This window comes from Rhododendron vialii, chromosome 6a (genome assembly GCF_030253575.1).
Source record: "Rhododendron vialii isolate Sample 1 chromosome 6a, ASM3025357v1".
Classification (NCBI taxonomy): domain Eukaryota; kingdom Viridiplantae; phylum Streptophyta; class Magnoliopsida; order Ericales; family Ericaceae; genus Rhododendron; species Rhododendron vialii.
This window is the reverse complement of record NC_080562.1, coordinates 27226929-27248353: the sequence shown is the minus strand read 5'-3', so window position 1 is coordinate 27248353 and position 21425 is coordinate 27226929. Positions and strand designations below refer to the sequence as shown.

The window sequence follows — 21425 nt, the reverse complement described above, 5'->3', positions numbered from 1 at the left end:
TCACTTCTCATAGCACATGCACACGACACACATGCACTCTCTCTCTCTCAAACAAAACCCACTGATTCACTTTCTAAAGAAACAAAACCCATATTCCATTATATGAATAGAAGACTTGCGTAACAACTCCGGTGAAAACCTTCTCGCTGCCACACGATCTACTGCTCTCACAATTTTCTAAAGAAACTAAAATAACCTAGGTCTCTCAACACTTATATATATGCAAATAATGGCCCACTCTCCCACAACCCTTAAGATACTAACACACGGTTAAGTAACTATATGTATTTTATATTCTAACATTTACTATAAAACCGCATATTAAAAGAATAGCCCCAATATTATGAAATTTAAAATAGAAGTATTTTTATTTTATTAAGAAGTTTCAAAAAGGTAAATGAAAGATTTAACTATTTGCGTCAAAAATATTTTTATTTCTACTGAAAAAGTGGGATGTCACACTGAGTGCCAAAAATAGGTGTAAACAATGCCCCCCATGCCTTGATCTTGTTCAAGATTTAGGCTTGTAAATTAGGACAGAGAATAATTTTTGACAAACCAAACGAGTCATTGTCATCAAATTTGAAATAAAAAGATGATTAGGCTTGAGTTTAGCCTAAAATCCTTTTAAATCCTTAAACGTTTAAACTTAAAAGTTAATCAGGCTTAAACCGAGCCTAACAACTTTTCAATTTCCAATATGCATCTTTAATTGGCTTTGGACTCTTCACCTTCGCCTTGAACCAAATCCCAATAGTTTTGAGATAAAAATTCCACCGAAGAGTCCTATCAGCTGTGGCCATTACCACCTCTTTAGGTCTGGGGGACACGTGTCATCACCCCAGGCCTTGCATTGGCCTCCATGCAGCTTTTGAAACCGTCAGGACTGTTTTTGGGTCAATCAAAAGTCTAATCTCTTCAATTGCCATTTAAATTTTGAACACGAGGAGAGATAAGTGCAACGGCGTCCCTTGAATCTTGCACCGTCTCTCATAAAACCCAATTCTTGCACTCCTACTCTTTTTCTACATCTTCTCTACCTCCTCTCTTCTCACTCGAAAGAACCCAGAACAAACCCTAATTTGCCACTGCTTCCGTCTAAGCTTCTTGTCTTCAACGAAGATGGCTACCCATAGAACCCATGCACTTCCTCAAAATCCCAATAGCCTCACCATTCAAATTCAAAAATTCTTGGCCGACGAGCATATAGTAGTCACCAACGACGTTTTGGTGATTGCTAACGCCGATCGAGTTGGGCTAGGGCCTGCTTTTCAGTTAGGGTTCCCTCCTTAACTTGCCCCTAGGTATCCATTGGCAGAAGAAACACTCCCTTTTGAGTCCCCATGCCTTGATTGGAATCGATTCACCACTGATATTCCTAACCGCCTTTGGCATAGGCCTGATGCAAAGTACGTGGAATGGCTTGATCGAATGCTGGAGGCCAAAGGTGATTTGTGGAGGCAAATAGGGATCCGAGATGCCATCCTACTCAGTCGATCCCTCATTGATAAGGACAAGAACCTTTTCCTCGCCGCCTCTTAGTTCTGGTCAGTTACTACGAACTCCTTTCTTTTTAAGGTAGGCCTCATGAGTCCTACTCTTCAGGATATTACTTTCTTGACAGGCCTCCATCCCCATGGGATCGAGGCCAACTACTTTTTGTCTCAAAATACCCCTTACTTTGAGTACAAAGAACCCTTGTCTTTTGCCCCCTTCATAAACCACTATGCCAAAAAAGGTCCAGTCGAAGATAGTGAACACATGGCCTTTCTCCTTTACTGGTTAAACAAGTTCATTTTTTGTGTCTTTACAAATAGAGTAACCAAAGACTTCATAGATCTGGCTTGTGCCCTAGCTTCAGGGCAAAAGCTGGGATTAGGCCATTTGGTCTTGGCTCACCTCTACCGTGGCATAAAGGAACTGATTAGCAATAAATTTGTTTTTGCCCCTGGTCCCTTGTGGATAATAACCCTATGGTTATGGCCCTATTTTCCCAAATTGGCCCTGCCAATGAATAAAAATTCAGAAAATACCTGTTATGGTCTCCAATACATTGACACTCGTGGCCCCAGATATGCCTTTGGCATTTATTTCAAGTTTTTCTATCATGAACTCACGGGGATGGGAAGAACTGGACACCTTTTGTTAGGGACACAGTACCTTAGTTGCTAAAGAGAGGTGCATCAGATCCATGAGATGATTACGATGACCACATGGAGATCTGGACAAGCTTCTTAATCTCCAGAGACCTTATGTACGGCATGGCCTTCACCCCAACCAACTACAAATGCGGAGTAAAATACTATAATGCAGCCCAATTTGCCAGGCCATTCGGTCTGTGCCAGCTCACTCCTCTTCCTCCTTATCAGTCCTTGAATGAGGATTTCACTGACAGGCTCGTCATTCAACCGAGGGACTTAGAAAGAGTTAGGAATATTTTCCTGACCTCAGAAAGAGCTTTGCCCTCCATCCTTATGATGAACGAATTGAGAAAGGGGCCAAATTTGATAGTTGGTGGGGATGTTACACAAAGATGCACTTCTCGAGCCCATATCTGGATGTCTTGACCACGCTTCTGCCCAATCCTGTTGGAGCTCTTGAACCCTTGCATTGCCATGCCTTTGCAGCAAATCAGTCCTTCCCCGGTCTTAAGCGTCAAAAGAAAAGGTAAGCTAAAGGCTTTTTAGTGCTTTAATCTCTTTAAACCTCTGAAATTTGGACTAATTTTCCTCTTTCTTTGCAGGTTTAGAAAATGTGCCAAAGGAAGTTTCTGCAATCCCCACTGCTCAAAGATCAAAGAGGTTGAAGACAACTGCCAAAAGGCAATGGCCAAAGGTATAAACTCTTTAGCCGTTTGCTTAGTCCCTCAGAATAAGGTAACAATGCCTTTATCTTTCTCAAGGTGTTTGAGACAGTGGTTGTTGGTAGTACAAGGACCAGTGCTAAGAACAGTTCTCCCGAAACTGACCCTTTGGAGAAGGTTTGCACTCTTCTTATCTCTGCTTCTCATGCCCTATTCGAATGCTCTACTAACTTCCCTTCTTACAGGCCACCTTCAAGATCAAAGAAGGGAAAGCTAAATCTGCTCCGTCCAAAAACAATAGATTGAGAAAGAAAACTTCCACCCCTGCTGACTCTAAAAACACCGTGTCTGCCACGGAACACAATCCTATTCTAAGGATGTATTGTGACACAAATTTTCAAGTATGTATGGCTCCATATTATCATCAACTTCCCCTTATTTTCAATTCTCAGGAACTTGACGACTACTTTGAAGAAGAGGTAGAGGCGGAAGAGAAAGGGCTGGACATGCCTAAACAAGAACCCGAACATGAAGCATCCTCTAGGACTCCAGAGAAGCCTAGATCTCCAGTCATCCAGTCCATTCCATCAATCGACTCTCCTATTGAACCTGAGTTTGTCAATGTGCCAGAAGAGGAGGAAGATGAAGACCTGGACTCTTTGTTCAAATCTGCCCAGGACTTGTTGAAGGCAGCCACCTCTGGTACCTCAGGTAGTGGCCTTGGATCCACTTCTCAGTCCCAATATACTTCAGAGGAAGTTGTTGAGGCCAAAACAACCCTCAGAATGGCCCTTCTCCAGAATTTCAAGGCGATCGTCCACCTTGCTAGAGCTTCAAATTTTAAAAAGGCCATGGATGTGCTAGTGAAGTCCTAAGCCTTGGGAACAGAGGAGACTACTCTCCAATATTTCCAGAAGGAGTTTCCAAGCATGATCAAATCCTATGACTCCTCCACTCATGAGCTCAGTAAGGTAAACGCCAAAATGGCAGAACTGGAGGCGGTTGACGTAGAGCTTACCAAATTCAATGTTGAATGGCTTCAGTTGAAGGAAGACATGCAATTTAATCAAGCAAGCATCACTGCCACCTCCAATGAAATTGAAGATCTGAAGGCAAAATTGGCACAAGTTGAAGGTCGCTTGGTTGACCTTCGAAATGAGGCTATAACTCTAGCCAAGCAACATGATGATCTGAAAGCTGGATCAAGGAGCCAAAAGATGAAACTCAACCTCTTGGTCGAAGAGATGCCAAATCTTCGAGGACAGAGGGAAATGCTTGAAGCCCAGCTTGCCAGCCTCGACACCTCCTAGGAGAATCTTAAAAACAGCCTTGAAGGCCTTCTGTAGGTCTTGACCTCCAAAAACTTACTCCTTCTTTTGACTTGGGCCTGTAATAACTTTAAATTTGTTCTTTTTGTGCCTGGCCTAGAGCTTTCCTTTAAATGGCCAAAGGCACTGGTTTGGTTTGATAATATGTGGCCTGAACTTGAGGCATTTATGAACTTTTGCATGACAGGTAGTATGGCCTCCGTTCAGGCCGTGCTGGTAAACTCTTCTATGGCTTATTAAATTGTTTTTTTTCCAAAATCTCTCATCTTCCACATAGTAGGATAATGATGCTTTAGGTACTTCCCGTTTGTCAAATGTTTATGTAAACCACCATCTAAGTCTATAAGAAGATAGACGTTACCTCTAAGGACTTGAGCAATTTGATAAGGTCATTCCCACGTTGGAGACCATTTGCCATATCTTGAATTCTTTTCCCCTAAGGGAAAGACAACCTTCCAAACCAAATCACCTTCAGAAAAGCTCTCCCTTCTCACACATTTGTCATAAGACCTAGCAACTATTCTTTTTTGAACCAACATATGGTCAAGAGCTGCGAGCCTAACTTCGTCCAAGTCCTCAAGCTCTATTAGCATGGCCTGAGTATAATCTGCAGGAGTGAGGCCATGTTGATATGCTATCCTTGCTGACTTTACTGCTACCTCCATTGTTAGGACTGGATCGTGCCCATATACCAACATATAAGGAGTTATATTGGTGGCTTCCTTCTTTGAGGTTCTATAGGCCCATAGGGCCTCAGAAAGTAATTCATGCCAAGCCCTTGGATTATCCTCTACCATTTTCTCAATAATGTTGACCAAGGTCCTATTAGTAGATTCGGTTTGGCCATTTCCTTGTGCATAATAAGGAGTGGAGTTGGAAACGATGATGTTCTGCTGTGTAACAAAATTGACCACTTATTCTCCCATGAAGATTGTACCCCTATCTGCAACCAAGTGTTCGGGCAGTCCAAACCTATGGAAGATTGTACCCCTATCTGCAACCAACTTTGATTACCTCTTGTTGATCCACAGACTTTAATGGCATTGCCTCTGCCCATTTAGTGAAGTAATTCGTGGCTACCAAGATGTAAGCATGATTCCTAGAAGAAGGAGGATAAATTTTTCCAATTACGTCAAGGGCCCAGCCCCTAAATGGCCAAGGTTTGACTACAGCATGATAATTCCTGCAGGAACACGCTGAATTGGGCCATGGGCTTGACAGGGCTGACATCCTTTAGAAAAATGAATGCAATCCTCTAAGATGGTCGGCCAATAGTATCCATACCTTCGGATTAGCCATCTCATCTTTATCTCTGATTGATGGGCTCCGTAGACTCCTTCATGGACTTCACTGATGACCCTTATGGCTTCTGGGTGCCCTAAACATGTTAAACGTAAGTCATCTTCAGGGCTTTTCTTGTATAATTCATCTCCTATGAGGATATAGCTTATGGCTCTCCTCCTTACTTTCCTAGAGGCTCTATGATGAGGCCTCTTGAGGAAAGAAATAAGAGGTGTACGCCAATCGTTCTCAGGCTCGTCATCCGACTCTTCTCCCGTGAAGTCTGAAGTAAATACCTCCAGTCCTAGACCCCTTCTCCTAACAGAAGGTAATAATCATTTTTGGACTGTGATGATCTTGTGAATCGTTTCTGGAGCTAACTTCAGGCCTGTTGAGGCTTGAGCCAAGCTGTTGGCTTCAGTGTTCATACTCCTTGAAACGTGTTTGATAGTCACATTGTCAAAATCTTGCATTAATTGCACAACTGCCATATAATAAGGAGCTAAGTCCTCACTATAGCATTTGAATATCCCTGCCAAGTGATTGATTACAAGGTTTGAATCCCCGATAACCCTTACTTCTCTGGCCTCTAGATCCCTAAGGATTTCAAGGCCTATAACGACTGCTTCATATTCAGCTTGGTTATTTGTACATGGGAAATCAAACTGAAAGGACAACTCAGTCCTCAGGCCTTGGGGAGAAATGATAATTACTCCATAGCCTGAGACCTCTTGAGTCCTTGACCCATCAAAGAGCAGTGTCCAAGGAGTGAGTGATACTTCGAGTGAGCTCAGTCCTACCTCAGGTTCATCCCCGATATCCACATATGGATGATCAGCAAGAAAATCTGCTAAGCCCTAGCCCTTCACAGCTTTTTGAGGAATGTATTGAAAACTGAATTCCATTAGAGCTAAAGACTATTTGCCAATTCGGCCTCTCATGATTGGCCGAGAAAGCAAATACTTAACTAGGTCTATTTTACTCATAATGTAAACCAAAACAGGAAGCATGCAATGCCTTAATTTTATTGCTGAAAAGTACAAGGCAAGACAAATCTTTTCAATATGAGTGTATCTCCTCTCACAAGGAATCAACAACCTACTTAAATAATAAACTGCTTGTTCCTTTCCTTGAGCATTGTCTTGAGCTAAAAGGCCTCCAATAGAGCCTTCAGCTGCTGAGATGTAGAGCTTTAAAGGCTTGTTCTTGATGGGAGGCATAAGGACTAGAGCCATTGCTAAATAGCCTTTGATCTCATCAAAGGCCTTCTGATTGCTTGCCTCCCAAACAAAAGTGTCTTGGTCCTTCAGCTTTAAGAGTTGAGAAAAGACCTGAATCTTTCCTGCTAGGTTTGAGATGAACCTTCTCAAGAAGTTGAATTGTCACGCCCTCGATTTTTAACTCAAAAATAGATACTTTTCATAATTTAAGAATCCTCGTAAATGCCCGCCGAATACCCCAAAAGAGAGTTTCTATTTCCACATGATCAAAGTATATGTCCTGTTCCAAGTATTTCAGAAGGTTACATCCTTAGCACACTGGCCCAAATATAACTTAATTATAATTAAAGTTGAAAGCTAAGAAGTTTACATAAGTTTCAAGTCAAAAGAGTGATAATGAAGGTTACATCATATCTTCCGAAAACTAAGTAAACAAGATGTTAAGTAACTTCTCGATGTCAGCTTTCAAAGTGAAGAAGTCAAATGCATGGCAAATGTAGGGGGATGAAAACAATTGATGCTTCGGATCAACTGGACTGCAACGGCTTTCTCGGGCCTCTTCACCGGAACCCTAATTCGTCGTCGGAACCCTAATCTGCAAAATAGACAGGGGGTGAGCGCACCTTTGCCTTTCGTGGCAAAGGCCCTTCGATGCCTAAGTTAGTATCACATACAAGCAGTCAAATCCTAATTCTCAGTAGGAAAGCAATAAGAATGCAGTGTATTGCGTACCTTTTGCCTTTAGGTTTACCTCATATTTATAGATATGCGTATGCTTGTTGCCCAAGCATTCCTGTTGCCATAGGATTCCTAACTCGTATAGGAAACCCAAGATATCAAGGATTTTCATTTCCTTTATCAGTTTATGGAAAAGAGTCCTTTTAGGATTCTTTTCCATAAAGAGCCGAACATCCCATACTCGTTGGGTATCTTTATCAGATCCTATATTCTTGGGATCTTATTCCTTTATGGGACATGACTATTCTGAAATCTTCCAGAGTATTCCCTCTGCTCCTACTCTCGATTGGAGCTCCTTCTTTGTTCGGCCGTCTCATGGCCGAATAGACGGCTTGGACCAATTACTTCACATGTAACTGGTCTTTGAGCCCGTACAACCTTCCTGGACCATTGACTTCTCATGTCACTAGTCCATATTGCCGAACACTTGTTTAGCACGATGACTGTCCTGTCTATATTCAAACTATGGTCCCACGTACCATTTGCATTGCTTCTTACCCGTGATCCCTCGTATCACGTGCTTGGTTCTTGCTTCATTTGTTCGGCTGTTTTATAACCAAACAGTCTGCTTGGACCAGCTACTTCACATGTAACTTGGTCCAATGTAATCGGAATGTCTCTAACTGCCGAACAGTCAGTTTATAGCCATGACTTCTCATATTATTGACCCTTAATTTGCCGAACAGACTGCATGGATCAATGACTTCCCATATCATTGGTCCATATCGCTGTTCACCAAACTGCCCGGCGGTAAGTCCTGTCGTACTTACCACGTGCTCCCGAATATCACGTGTTCGGCAACTAAATGCATGTTCTCGGGAATACCTCCCTACAGCAAACACTCCATATCAATGCCCTTGAGGTGTACCTGAAAATAATAATAGGTTGAGCTACACTAGCCTAGTAGAGAAATCTTTGTTCAAACTATATGCATATGAGATAGATAATGCACTGAGATGAACATTTAAGAAACAAAGTCTCGGATAGCAAGGGAGAATACAATCGGACATCAATATCATACCTGAAATCCAAGACTCAAGGAATACTTTGTTGTCGTTAACTAATCCATCTATTCAATCTATCAATCATCTATTACATTTCCCCTTTGTATCTATTTGAAGTTTCATTTCGTACACTCCTACATTAAGTGCCTTGCATTCCGAGTCTTATGGACCCCGTACATCTTCCATTGATCTCCAATATGAACTCAAGTAGCTTTTCCTCCATTAACATATTGAATAGTGAGCTAAGAAATTTTCCGGGTCTTAGGGCTTCATGTACCCACAATACATTTTCGGGTGCTCGTGACCCCGTGCATCCATTTTACATTCCGGGTGCTCGTGACCCCGTACATTTGTTTTAAGTTCTGGGTACCAGGACCCCGTATGCCAATTCCGATTCATTTGTATTGCATTCCGCCATAAGTGTTTTTAGGACTCTAGTTTGCAAGATGCAATTAACGAGGGACATTAATGTTAGGTAAACGGTTCACTCCCAACTCGCATTTCCATTCCGATCCCAAACTTGTTATCTAAACCCATTCCTTGCACTATATGGCATCACGTGTCAACTTATCGCTTTTCGCTCATGATTCACCCACCATTTTATTCAACGATCAACCTTGCCATCACATAGCTATTTATGAGTCCATATCATTCATGAAAAACATACCACAATACTCACATAATAACCCGAATGCATAAACAAAGGAGTGAGTGTCATATTAATTTAGTTTAACACTTTTCTTTGGTATAACGAGAGCCAAAAGGGTGGGGACGAACAACGAATCATTGGAACGTAAACCATCGAGATTAAGGATATGATTAGAAAGTGATTGGAGAGTGTTAAAAGTGATCGGGAGTCAAAATAATCGAAGCTAGATAAGCAAAGGCAAAACTGTCTCGTAGGAGACTGGTATTATAATAAGCTATCTGTATCCATACAACCAAAATGGTTGTATGGATACCCGAACATTACGACGACGATTTTGCAGATTTTCCAAGGATCAACTCCATAACAAAATACAACAATCTAGGGCGCGAACAAGGCACAAAACCAACTCATAAACATGTAGAAAGAGTAAGAGTTCCCTATCTCGATTACCAAAGCTGAACCCAAAGAGATCAATTGAGCCCTAAAGCTTCAAACCTCGAAATCAAGCAACAATACTCCTCTCCGAGCTTGCTCCAATGAAACCCAAGGTCGAAAGTCCGTGAGGAAGATGATTTTGGTGGAGGATCTTGGTGAGTCTTAAGCTTGCAGTGGGATTTTGAGTGAAAGAGTGAGAGAGAGGAGTGAGTGCCAAAAGAGAGAGAGAGGTCGGGAGGCATAGAGAGAAAGAGTGTAGGAGTATTCTTACTCCTCTACACTCACACCCACACACATATATACTACATACACACAAATTGCACATGTACCCTCCTACAAATAAAGTTATCATATCAATCCCAACTCATTTAAACTCAACAAATTTAATATTTTCCTCATTTATAATATCGAATAAACCTTTTAATAATTTTTGAAATTACGGGTCCTTACATGAATGAACCCAAGAGCTTTTGCAACTCCTTCTTGGTGGTAGGAGGCTTTGCTTCCATGATTGCTTTGGCCTTGTTCTTGTTAATCTCAATCCCTCTATTGTGGACCAAAAATCCAAGGAATTTGCCGGCGGAAACTCCGAAGGCACACTTTAAGGGGTTTACTTTCAAGTCAAACTATTGCATTCTCAAGAACGACCTCCTCAAGTGCTCCAAATGTTCGTCGTAAGACTAAGACTTGACCACTATATCATCGATGTAGATCTCCATGAAATGGCCAATGAAATCATGAAATATGGCGTTCATTACTCGCTGGAACGAAGCACCTGCATTCTTTAGGCCGAAGGGCATCACGACCCACTCAAAGGTTTCCAAGACTCCGAGACACCTAAAAGCAGTCTTAGCCGTATCGGCCTTGTTGATGAAGATTTGATTGTAGCCAGAATGTCCATCCATGAAGGATAAAACCCTATGACCGAAAGCTCCATCCACTAATTGATCTACGACTGGCATTGGGTACTCGTCCTTTGGGGATGCTAAATTCAAGTTTCTGAAATCCACACATACTCTGACCTTGCTGTTTTTCTTAAGGACTGACACAATATTTGAGAGCCAAGTGACATGCCTGGCTGTACGTATGAACCTAGAATTGAAGAGGCGTTCGATCTTATCTTTGACCTACAAATAGACCTTATTGGACATCCTCCTCGGTGGTTGTTTGAAAGGTTTGAATTTTGGTTGAATAGGCAGCTTGTGCTCCACTAGGTCTCTAGACAGACCTGGAAGCTCCTCATAAGTCCAAGCAGAACAGGACTTGAACCCCTTTAAGAGCTAGATGAACTTCTCCTTCACATCCTCTGGCAGTAGTTGGCTTATATATACAGATGTGAGATTCTCTGAGTCTCCCAAATTAACTTCTTCCAAGGGATCTTGTACGTCAGCTTTCAGATCATCCAACTTGGCTACTGCTTCATGGTCTTCCAACTGGATTTCATCCAGATCTTCAACCAAGTTTTCATCTTCATTGATTACTTTGGCCGCACTGGCCGAATGATCACTTCGGCCGCACAGGCCGAATGATCTTCCTCTAATTCTTGATTTTCCATCAGCCTCCTCTAAAGTAAGTAAGCCTCAAACTTTGACTACGAGGCCTGAAGGGCTATGTGTTTTTCGATCTCTGAAGGGCTTACTAACATTGAAAAGGGTGATTGAATGAAGCTGTAATTGGCTTGCTTGACTCCGTGATCATAGGACCGATTAACTCTTGAAAAAGTGCTTTCACTTCTTCAGCTGACTTGCTATTATGAATAGGGGCTACTTTATGACGACCGAACTTATCAAGACCTGCTACCTTCATGGGACCAACCTCTTCATTGTATAAATGGGCCTTAGCGTGATTAGTAGAGGCTTGGAAAGGTTTGCGGTCGGCCCATATAACCTCCACATCATCTTAATTCCAGCAGATAAGACACTAGTGAAGGATCGAGGGCACTACTAAACAGGAATGAATCCAATCTCTCCCCAATAGAACGTTGAAGGAAGAGTGTGAATTAACAACAAAGAAAGGTGTTGTTAAGGTCTTGGATTCTACTGTTAAGTTCATAATCAGAATACTTTGACAAGCCGTCTCTTTTACAATGAAGTAAGTCAAGGTAGAAGTGCATGAGATTAGGTATTGATCAGTCTTTCCAAGCTTCTGCATCATAAACCTAGGATAAGATTGTCTGCTGACCCGTTAGCCACAAAGATGCGGTTGAATGGCATCCCATCAAGACAACCAACGATGTACAAGGGCTTGATGTGTTTGTTCATCTTGAGACTTGGCCTTTCAAAGATGACGCTAGCTGCCCGATCCTCAATCTTTCCTTCAGTCTCGTCTTTCAGTACAATCATTGAAGGCCCGTTCAGTCCTATAGAGAAGGACTCGTTCAGAATTTCAGCCGTCTACCCATCTCCACAACATCCCCTTCCATAATTGTTGGAGTGTTGTCTTTGGCTTCCAGATTTGCTGGTAGGATCACGACCACTGATAAGCACCCGAGAATGTAATGTAAGGTGCGCTAGTGTTTAGTCTTAGTTTACTTTAAGTACTAATTAGCTATTGTTAACGATATTTGCTTGTAGAGTGTTTTAGTTCTGTTTTGTAGGTGAATTGCCAAAGAAAGGAATTTTTAAGGCCAAGGCAGAAGCAAACCCAGATCAAGCAGAATTGCCAAACCAGAAGTGACCCGACGGCTAGGAGTGCCAAGGCAAGGCAAGGCAAGGCAGAGAAAAGCCAAGGCAGAGGTTAACGGCCAAAAGCACGAGCTATTGAGCTCGGCATCGATGTAAAGGGAGAAGACCCATCGATGCTGAGGCAATTAGTGAAATTGGGCAAGGCAGCTCGGCATCGATGTAAGGTTTTATGGTCCATCGATGCCGAAGCCCATAGCGGCACAATCTAAGCCCTTCTCCCTCGATGCCGAGGGCCTTAGGGGCGAATTTTCAGAGCATCTTGGGAATATTCCAGGCGCGGATCTTCAGAATATAAAAAATCTTATGTCATTTTTTGTAAAACCAAGTAGAATAGATTCAAGTAGTACATTTTCTAGATCTAGATTAGATTTCATTGCAATTCAAATTGTTCTTGAGTGTTCTTCATTTTCAGCTTTGAATATTTTAATTTCTGCCTTTAGTTGTTAGTTTTTGATATTGTCGCTTTAATTAAAGTTGTTTCTTTACTCCCGATCTATCTTAATCTCTAGTTTATTTCAAGTCTTGTTATTGCATTATGCTAAGTAGATTTTCACTTGCTCCTATCTCAATAGATATGGGTGAGTAGTTTTCCAAGGTTAGGTCATGGGGTGATTAGCACCTCATGACTCAAGTAGAATTGCGGTTTTCACCATAAAGTTTAAACCTTTGGTTTGGATCATTGATGTGGGGTTCGGATTTATTTGTCAAATCGCTAAGGTGTTAATCTCCTTGATCATGTGTAGGTAGGAGCATCGCCTACCTACCACACATGATACTTGGGGCTCTGACGCACGAGGCATTTGCTAAATAGATTTTAGAGCTAGCTTGGTGATCGAGCCATTCTATTTTTCGATTTGGGAACCTTAATTGTGTATCCTGAATTGCGTATTTGGGTGAGAAATGCAATTTTAACTGAAGTCGTGAGTGTTAGTAATTCCTAGACCTAACCTGTCTTTTATCTTAGTTTATTAGCTTTTCAATTTAGCCCCTTTTAATTTTCACTACCCACGTAAAACCAAGTTGGCTGTCTAAAAGCCGAAAGCCCTTACTTGCATCTACAAATCCAGCAAAGCCGTATTAATTATTCCCTTGGGTACGATCCCGGATTTTCGGATTATCATGCTTCAACTGACGTATTAGGCCCTACGCTTGGGGCGTTATCTCTTATATCGGATCAAACGAAGCATTTTTGGCGCCGTTGCCGGGGATTTCTTATTATGGCTTTCTTGGAGGTTCGACAAACCACTGTAAGTATCCCGCTTTCGTCTAGTAGTAGTAGTTTAGTAATTTATGTGTTAGTAGTTCGTATTTAGTTTGGTGGATACCTCTAACTTGGTTATACTAAACTTGAGGTGTAACGAAGCCAGGCTAAATATTTAGTTTGTTTTTAGTTAGTTTAGTGTAGGGAGGTATTCCCGAGCAGATACATTTAGTTACCAAACACGTGATGTTTGGGAACTCGTGGTAAATACGACTGGACTTATCGCCGAGCAGTTCGGTGAACAGCGATATGGACCAGTGTTGTGAGAAGTCATGGCTATAAATAGACTGTTCGGTTATGATACAGCCGAACAGATGATGTAAAGAACCTAGCATGTGATACGAGTAATCACGGGTTGAAAGCAATGCAATCGATATCCGAATAAATGGTACGTGAGACCATAGTTTGAATATAGACAGGACAGTACGGGCTCAAGGACCGGTTACATGTGAGGTAATTGGTCCAAGCCGTCTGTTCGGCCATGAGACAGCCGAACAGAGAAGGAGCTCCAATTAAGAGTAGGAGCAGAGGGAATACTCTAGAAGATTCCAGAGTAGTCATGTCCCATAAAGGGATAAAGATCCCAAGAATATAGGATCTGAGAAAGATACCCAACGAGTATGGGATGTTCGGCTCTTAAAGGAAAAGAATCATAAAAGGACTCTTTTCCATAAACTGATAAAGGAAATGAGACTCCTTGATATCCTGGGTTTCCTATATGAGTTAGGAATCCTATGGCAATAAGGATGCTTGAACAGCAAGCATCCATAAATCTATAAATATGAGGTAAACCTAGAGGTAAAAGGTACGTAATACGTTGCATTATTATTGCTTTCCTACTGATAATTAGGACTGAGTTTTCTAGTACGTGATACTAACAAAGGCATCGGAGGGCCTTTGCCACGAGAGGCAAAGGTGCATTCACCCCCTGTCTATTTTGCAGATTAGGGTTCAGACGTCGAGCTAGGGTTCCGGTGAAGAGGCACGAATAAGCCGTTGCAATCCAGTTGATCCGAAGCGTCAATTGTTTTCATCCCCCTACAATTGGCGCCGTCTGTGGGAAACGAAAGAATTCCCTTTTGAAATACGACCATGGTGGAAGTAACTCCAGCAACACCACATGAACCAAAAGATGTGTTAGATGAAGGAAGGGACAAATCACCACCTGGGGCTCCGAGAAAGCCCCAGGGTGGGCACGGGAGGAACACGAGTAAGGACCGCCCCCTTACCGTGCATCATAACTCCAGAAATAGAGGAGATGGAGAGACGGCTTCGAGATCCACGAGAAGGAGTAAATCCCATCAAAGGGATGAGTCGATTGCACACTCCAGGAGTGTGCACCATAGCGACGACGTTCTTGGCAGAAAGAGGCAAGAAGTCGAGGAGTATGCTCGTCTGATTAAAAAACGAGAGCATGAGATCAGAGAATTGGAAAGAATTAGGGATCATCCGGAGGATTCTGGCCTGTCTCGAAGAAATTCTAGAGGCAGTAGGTATGCTGTGGTACCATACAGAAAAGCTCCTTCACGAGGGAGAAGAAGCAGAAGCAGGAGCAGAAGTCCTGTTAGAGGGCGTCATGAAGTTTCTCCACGAAAAAGGGGAAGAAAAAGTAGAAGCCGAACACCGGAGAGAAGGACTTCTTCACGAAAAAGGAAGAGCAGAGACCGGAGTTCTACCCCCGAGGAAGAGGACACGAGAAAGCATCATCGAGACAGGTACGAGAGACCTGATGCTGATTGGGTCAAGACCTCGGCCCATAAGTCAAAGGAGCAAGAGGATGGGACAGTGACTGCACGAGAAGCAGCACGCAAGGCCCTGAGTAATATTGCAGCCTCCCCCTTTACAAGGAGGCTACAAGAAGCAAGGTTGCCGAGCAGAGTGAAGCACGGTGCATTCGTACTTTACGAGACAAATACGGATCCCGTAGCTCACATACAACATTACCAACAGGCCATGTTTATGCATGAGGGGGATGATTCCATCTTGTGCAAGATGTTTCCCTCCAGTCTTGGCAAGGTGGCTTTATCCTGGTTTCATAAGTTGGCCCCACGATCCATACGAGGATGGAGGCAGTTGGCGGAGGAATTCACTGCTCGGTTTTTAACAAGCAGAAAGGCCCCAAAGACTTTTGAGAGTCTTTCCACCATGAAGCAGGAGGAGAACGAGCAGATCAGGGATTATGCAAAGAAGTACTGGGAAACTTTCAACGAGATTGAAAGTTGCAGTGAAGAGTATGCAATTGCTACGTTCAAAACTGGTTTGCCTGTTCGGGGAGAGCTGCGCCGTTCATTGAATAAACGTCCAGTAGCCACCTTGGCTAAATTGATGGAACGGATAGAGCAACACGCCAGAATGGAGGATGACATACTCCGTGAGGATGGCAGGACGGTTGCCGAACAGCAGAAAACACCTGCCAAAAAGGTGGATAAGCCTGAACCCAAGTCTTACAAAGACAGAAGGGAGTACGGACAGGCTAAGAAAGAGCCATACAAAGACAAGCAAGCTCCTGACCCCAAGTCCTTCTTCTCTATCACTACGGTTTGGAAGGAGCCAATATACAGGATTCTTTATCGAATAAAGAATCAGCCATATTTTAAATGGCCCCCAAGTCTAGGTGGAGATAAAGATGCAAAACGTGCTACGAATCAGCACTGCAGTTATCACAAGGATTGGGGCCATATGACCGAGGATTGTGAGGTATACAAGAGGCACCTTGATGATTTGGTCTCTCGAGGCTATCTCAAGGAGTTTATCCAGGAGGACCCTAAAGAGAAAGGGAAGGCCATGGAACTGGGTTACGAGCAACACCCTAAAGGCGTGATCCATATGATACATGGGTTGGCTGCACCTTATACGAGGAGTGAGGTGAGGCTGTTGCAAAGACAGGTCAAGCATGATCAGCACGTGATGCGGTTGGGAAACAAGAGAGGGCGAGAGACTAATGCATGCAACGAGAGCAAGGCATTCAGTGACGATGACTTGGCGGAGGTCCAAATACCCCATAATGATGCGTTGGTCGTAACCCTACGAGTTGGGGAATACGACATCGAAAGAATTCTAGTGGACTCGGGGAGCTGTACAGAGGTGTTGTACTATGATGCATTCAAGAAGCTGGGCCTGGCCCAATCGGACTTGGAACAATCAACAACACCTCTAATTGGGTTCGGTGCAGGAGCAGTTTGGCCCCTGGGAAGGGTGACTCTACCTGTTCGGGCTAGATCAGTAGTGTTAAGAGCAGACTTTTTGGTAGTCGATGTCCCATCTTCCTATAACGCGATTATAGGGAGGACGTGGTTGCACAAAATGAGAGCAGTCTCCTCGACTTATCACCAGATGGTGAAATTTCCAGGATCAAATGGGATTGAAGTCCTTAAAGGAAACCAGAAGGTGGCACAGCAATGCTTGATTTCCATCATCAAAACAGCCCCGAAGGTCCACCATGTTCACACACTAGAAGTACCAGATCAACCAATCATCGAGGATGTTGGGAGAAGCCCGGCTGAAAAAGTGGTTGAGGGCCTGGAGAAGATTCAGATCAACGAGATTGATCCTGAAAGATATTTTTTGATTGGGAAATCATTATCAGCAAACGAAAAGGCTGAGTCAATAAGATTTCTAAAGGAATATATTGATGTTTTTGCATGGGAGCCAGAGGAAATGCCCGGGGTGGATGCAGACGTGATCTGTCATCATTTAAACATTGACCCTCAACACAAGCCGATCATTCAGAAAAAACGAAGGGCTGCCGCGCAGCATGTAGATGCAGTGATTGAAGAGGTCGATCGTTTATTAGAGGCCAAGGCAATACGTGAAGTCTATTACCCAGAGTGGTTATCCAACACTGTTGTGGTAAAGAAGAAGAACGGAAAGTGGCGTGTCTGCGTGGACTTCACAGACTTGAACAAAGCATGTCCTAAGGACAGTTTTCCTTTGCCTAGGATTGACCAATTGGTTGATGCAACATCTGGCTACGAGCGAATGAGTTTTCTCGATGCATATCGAGGATATCATCAGATTGCTATGTTCGAACCTGATCAAGAGAAGACTTCGTTCATCACACCACGAGGGTTATACTGTTACAGTGTCATGCCGTTTGGGCTGAGGAATGCTGGGGCTACATACCAAAGACTTGCAACCATTATGTTCAAGAAGCTCATCGGGAAGACTTTGGAAGTTTACATAGATGATATGGTGGTAAAGAGTCGAGAAAAGGGAGGGCATATTTCTGATCTAAAGGAAGTGTTCGAAATCCTGAGGAAGTATAAATTAAAGCTCAACGCCTCGAAGTGTGCGTTTGGAGTTGGCTCAGGAAAATTCCTGGGTCATTTGGTAACTTTGAGGGGGATAGAGGCAAATCCCGATCAGATTGATGCCTTACAAAGATTACAGAGTCCCAAAACTACCAAGGAAGTCCAAAGGCTGACTGGGATGGCAGCAGCACTTAACAGATTCATCAGCAGGTCAAGCGACAAATGCAGACCCTTTTTTCAGTTATTGAAAAAAAGGGAGGGATTTGAATGGGGAGCAGAATGTGAACAAGCTTTCCAGGACCTGAAGAAGTACCTGGCCGAGCCCCCACTGTTGTCAACTCCACAGCCTGGTGAGTCTTTAATTCTGTACTTAGCTGTTTCCGAGCATGCAGTAAGTGCAGTCTTGTTGAGGGACTTGGGGATCGAACAAATCCCCATCTATTATGTTAGCAAGACGTTGTTGAATGCAGAGACGAGATATCTGCCTTTAGAAAAACTTGTCCTGGCACTTAGGACAGCAACCAGGAAATTGCCACACTACTTCCAAAGCCATAAGGTTGTGGTTTATACTGAGTATCCATTAAAATCACTGCTTCGAAGGGCAGATTTCTCGGGACGGATCTCGACATGGTCCGTAGAGTTAAGTCAGTATGATCTCGAGTATCAGCCACGTACAACAATTAAAGGCCAGGTATTGGCTGATTTTGTGGCAGAGTTTTCCCCCACTGTTGCTCCTTTGCCTCCTACGAGAAAGGAACAGGCAGCTAAGACATCATCCTTGAAGGATCAACCCGTAGCCGAACAGGATCCCAAAGAATGGAAGTTATTCGTTGATGGATCAGCGTGCAATACTGGTTCTGGAATTGGAGTTGTCCTCTTTCCTCCTCAAGGAGTTCTCATTGAGCTCTCTGTTCGGCTTGGATTCAGTGCATCGAATAATGTGGCTGAATATGAAGCACTCTTGGCTGGGTTAAGAAGTGCGAAGACCCTTAAAGCAGAACGGGTCAGGGTGTATTGTGATTCCCAACTTGTTGTGAATCAACTGTCCGGAGAGTACGAGACTCGGAATGAAAAGATGGTAGCCTACGTGCAGGCAGCAAAAGACTTGCTTGATACCTTCGAGAGGGTATATATTGAGCAAATAAGTTCTGGACAGAATGCTCATGCAGACTCTTTAGCTTGGTTGGCTGCAGCAGTACCAACAGAGTTTAAAAGAAGGGTGGCAGTAGAATACCTCAACGAGCCGAGCATTGGGAGGAGTGTAGACTTGGTCTTGGACGTGAACCAAGGACCAAGTTGGATGGACCCAATAATGGAGTTCTTACGAGATGAGATACTCCCTTCTGATAAAAAGGAGGCCCACAAGATAAGAGTCAAATCTGCTAGGTTTTGGCTGTCCCCAGAGGGTAAGTTGTATAGGAAATCCTTTACGGGTCCCTATTTGCTATGTGTACATCCTGAGATGGTACAGAAGTTCCTTCATGAAATCCACGAGGGAACATGTGGGAGCCATGCTGGAGGCAGATCTATTGCCCACCGAGCAATTACTCAAGGCTATTGGTGGCCACACATGCAAGAAGATGCAAAGGTGTATGTAAAGATTTGTGAGAAGTGTCAAAAATTCTCACCAATGATTCGAACACCAGCCGAAGATCTGGTGCCTTTGACAAGTCCCTGGCCTTTTGCTCAATGGGGGATGGATATCGTGGGTCCATTGCACAAAGCAACTGGGAATCGAAAATTCCTGCTTGTTGCAACTGACTATTTTACAAAGTGGATTGAGGCAGAACCACTGGCCAAAATCACTGAGCCAATGATTGAAAGGTTCGTGTGGAAAAGCATCATCACTCGTTTTGGGGTCCCTTATTCATTGATTACAGACAATGGATCCCAATTTCAGAAGAAATTCAAGACTTTTTGTGCCCAATATGGAATAAGAAATTTTTATTCCACCCCAGCCTACCCGCAGAGTAATGGGCAAGCAGAGGCATCCAATAAAACTATCCTAGATGGGATAAAGAAGAGGTTGGACAAAGCAAAGGGAAAATGGCCTGATGAGTTACCGTTAGTTTTGTGGGCTCACCGAACAACGCCCAGGAGGTCTACGGGAGAGACCCCCTATTCGTTGGCATTTGGAACAGAGGCTGTTATACCTCTGGAAGTGGGTCTGCCGACCAACAGGACAGCTTTGGTTGAAAGTGGAGGCAATGATAGGGCCCTTGAAATCGAGCTTGATCTTGCCGAGGAGAAGCGAGAAAAGGCCTTGGTACATCTTGCTTCTTACCAAGAACAGCTGATGAAAAGCTACAACAAACATGTTCATCCTAGAGAATTTGGTGTTGGGGACCTTGTGCTACGAAAAGTGCTCGGCAACACCAAGGTGGCAAATGAAGGCAAGCTGGGGGCCAACTGGGAAGGCCCGTATAGAGTAACTGAGATTGTGGGCATCGGAGCCTATAGACTGGCAGATCTGGATGGTGATCCAATTCCGAGGCCTTGGAATGTTCATAATTTACGAAAGTTCTTTGTTTAGAAGTATTAAATTCTGTTTTGGATTTACACTACGTGATTGTGTGGGAATTACGAATATAATTCCTTTGTTCTAGTTTTGATTGTTTTTGCAAAGGGTACGAGTAACGCCCTCTTGCGTTTTACAGATTATGAATACAATCACTTCTTTCGAAAAACTGTTGTGGTATTTAAATACGAACTACGAGTTTGGTTCTCCTTATTCGTATTGGGGAGCAGGGTATACCTTTTGAGTATGTGAAACTTAAAAGCATTATACATTTTTAAGTACGTGACACTTAAACGAATACAAGTACGAAACACTTGTATAGAATTTCAAGTATGTGAAACTTGGGTATACATTTGAACACAAGTATGAAAACACTTGTATGTTTACTTTTAAACAAATACAAGTACGAAATACTTGTATGGACGTTCAAAGTACGAGATACTTATATGGTGTTTTAAGTACGTGATACTTGAGAACCTATATTGGCTTGACTTAAATGTAAGCCACATTTAGTTCAGTACGTGAAACTGAAACACAAGTACGAGACACTTGTGTGATGTTCTAAATACGTGATACTTAACAAGTATGAATACACTTGTAAAGTACTTAAAACAGTACGAGACACTGGGAAACAAATGTTTTGAAGTACGTGACACTTAAACAAATTTAAGTATGTGAAACTTAACAGGCGTGAAAGATTTGCTAAAAAGTACGAAATACTTATGCAAACAAATGATACGACATACTTAGATTGAAACATTGCATACGAACAGCTGCAACAACAAAGGATGCCGAGCAAAACATAAGGTCATGCCACGAAGGGCCAAATACCTGTGTTAACAAAGTATTCAAACTAAACAGGTGCCTCACAGGGCCAAAGTAAGCTTATGGTCACGCAGGACCAGCAACCAAAACAATTCTTATACTTACCAAATCAATCCACATTCTGGACCTCAGGAGTGTTAGTGTTGATGTCAGTATCGGCACCATCTTCGACTACATTTTCTTCCAGGTTAATGGGCTCAACAGGTACATCCCGAGCAGGAGCTTCAGTAGGGACCACATCCGTGGGGATATCTTCCTCAGCATTAGCAAATTCTTCAATTTGCTGTTCAAAGTCTTCCTCTGGATGTTCTGTTGGCTCTGGAATGTCCTCGATGTTCTGAACACGGGTGCTAGGCAGCTCGTTCTCAACCCAGAAGGGTGAATCCTCAGCAACCCCTAGTTTTGTAAGACAGGTTTCCCAGCTGGCAA

The 21425-nt window shown here is 43.1% G+C and overlaps 1 protein-coding gene across 1 annotated transcript; it reads right to left on the bottom strand.

Moving 5' to 3' along the window:
* Nucleotides 1-4520: 4520 nt before the first annotated feature.
* Nucleotides 4521-9967, bottom strand: LOC131328562 (uncharacterized). The gene is made up of 7 exons (XM_058361495.1): nt 9909-9967; nt 8371-8391; nt 6528-6774; nt 5794-6269; nt 5416-5730; nt 5146-5314; nt 4521-5024 (listed from the first exon to the last, which is right to left on the bottom strand). Exons 1-7 carry the CDS (start codon nt 9965-9967, stop codon nt 4521-4523), a joined length of 1791 nt encoding a protein of 596 aa, XP_058217478.1.
* Between the last annotated feature and the right edge of the window lie 11458 nt (nt 9968-21425).

Excerpts from the sequence above, each read along its gene's own strand:
- LOC131328562 (XM_058361495.1), bottom strand. The coding sequence starts at position 9,967 with ATGGAAGCAAAGCCTCCTACCACCAAGAAGGAGTTGCAAAAGCTCTTG. Across the intron at positions 5,731-5,793 it reads CAAGCCTCAACAGGCCTGAA|GAGAAGGGGTCTAGGACTGG; the intron begins GTTAGCTCCAGA and ends ACCTTCTGTTAG. Across the intron at positions 5,025-5,145 it reads AGTCTGTGGATCAACAAGAG|CAGAACATCATCGTTTCCAA; the intron begins GTAATCAAAGTT and ends TTTGTTACACAG.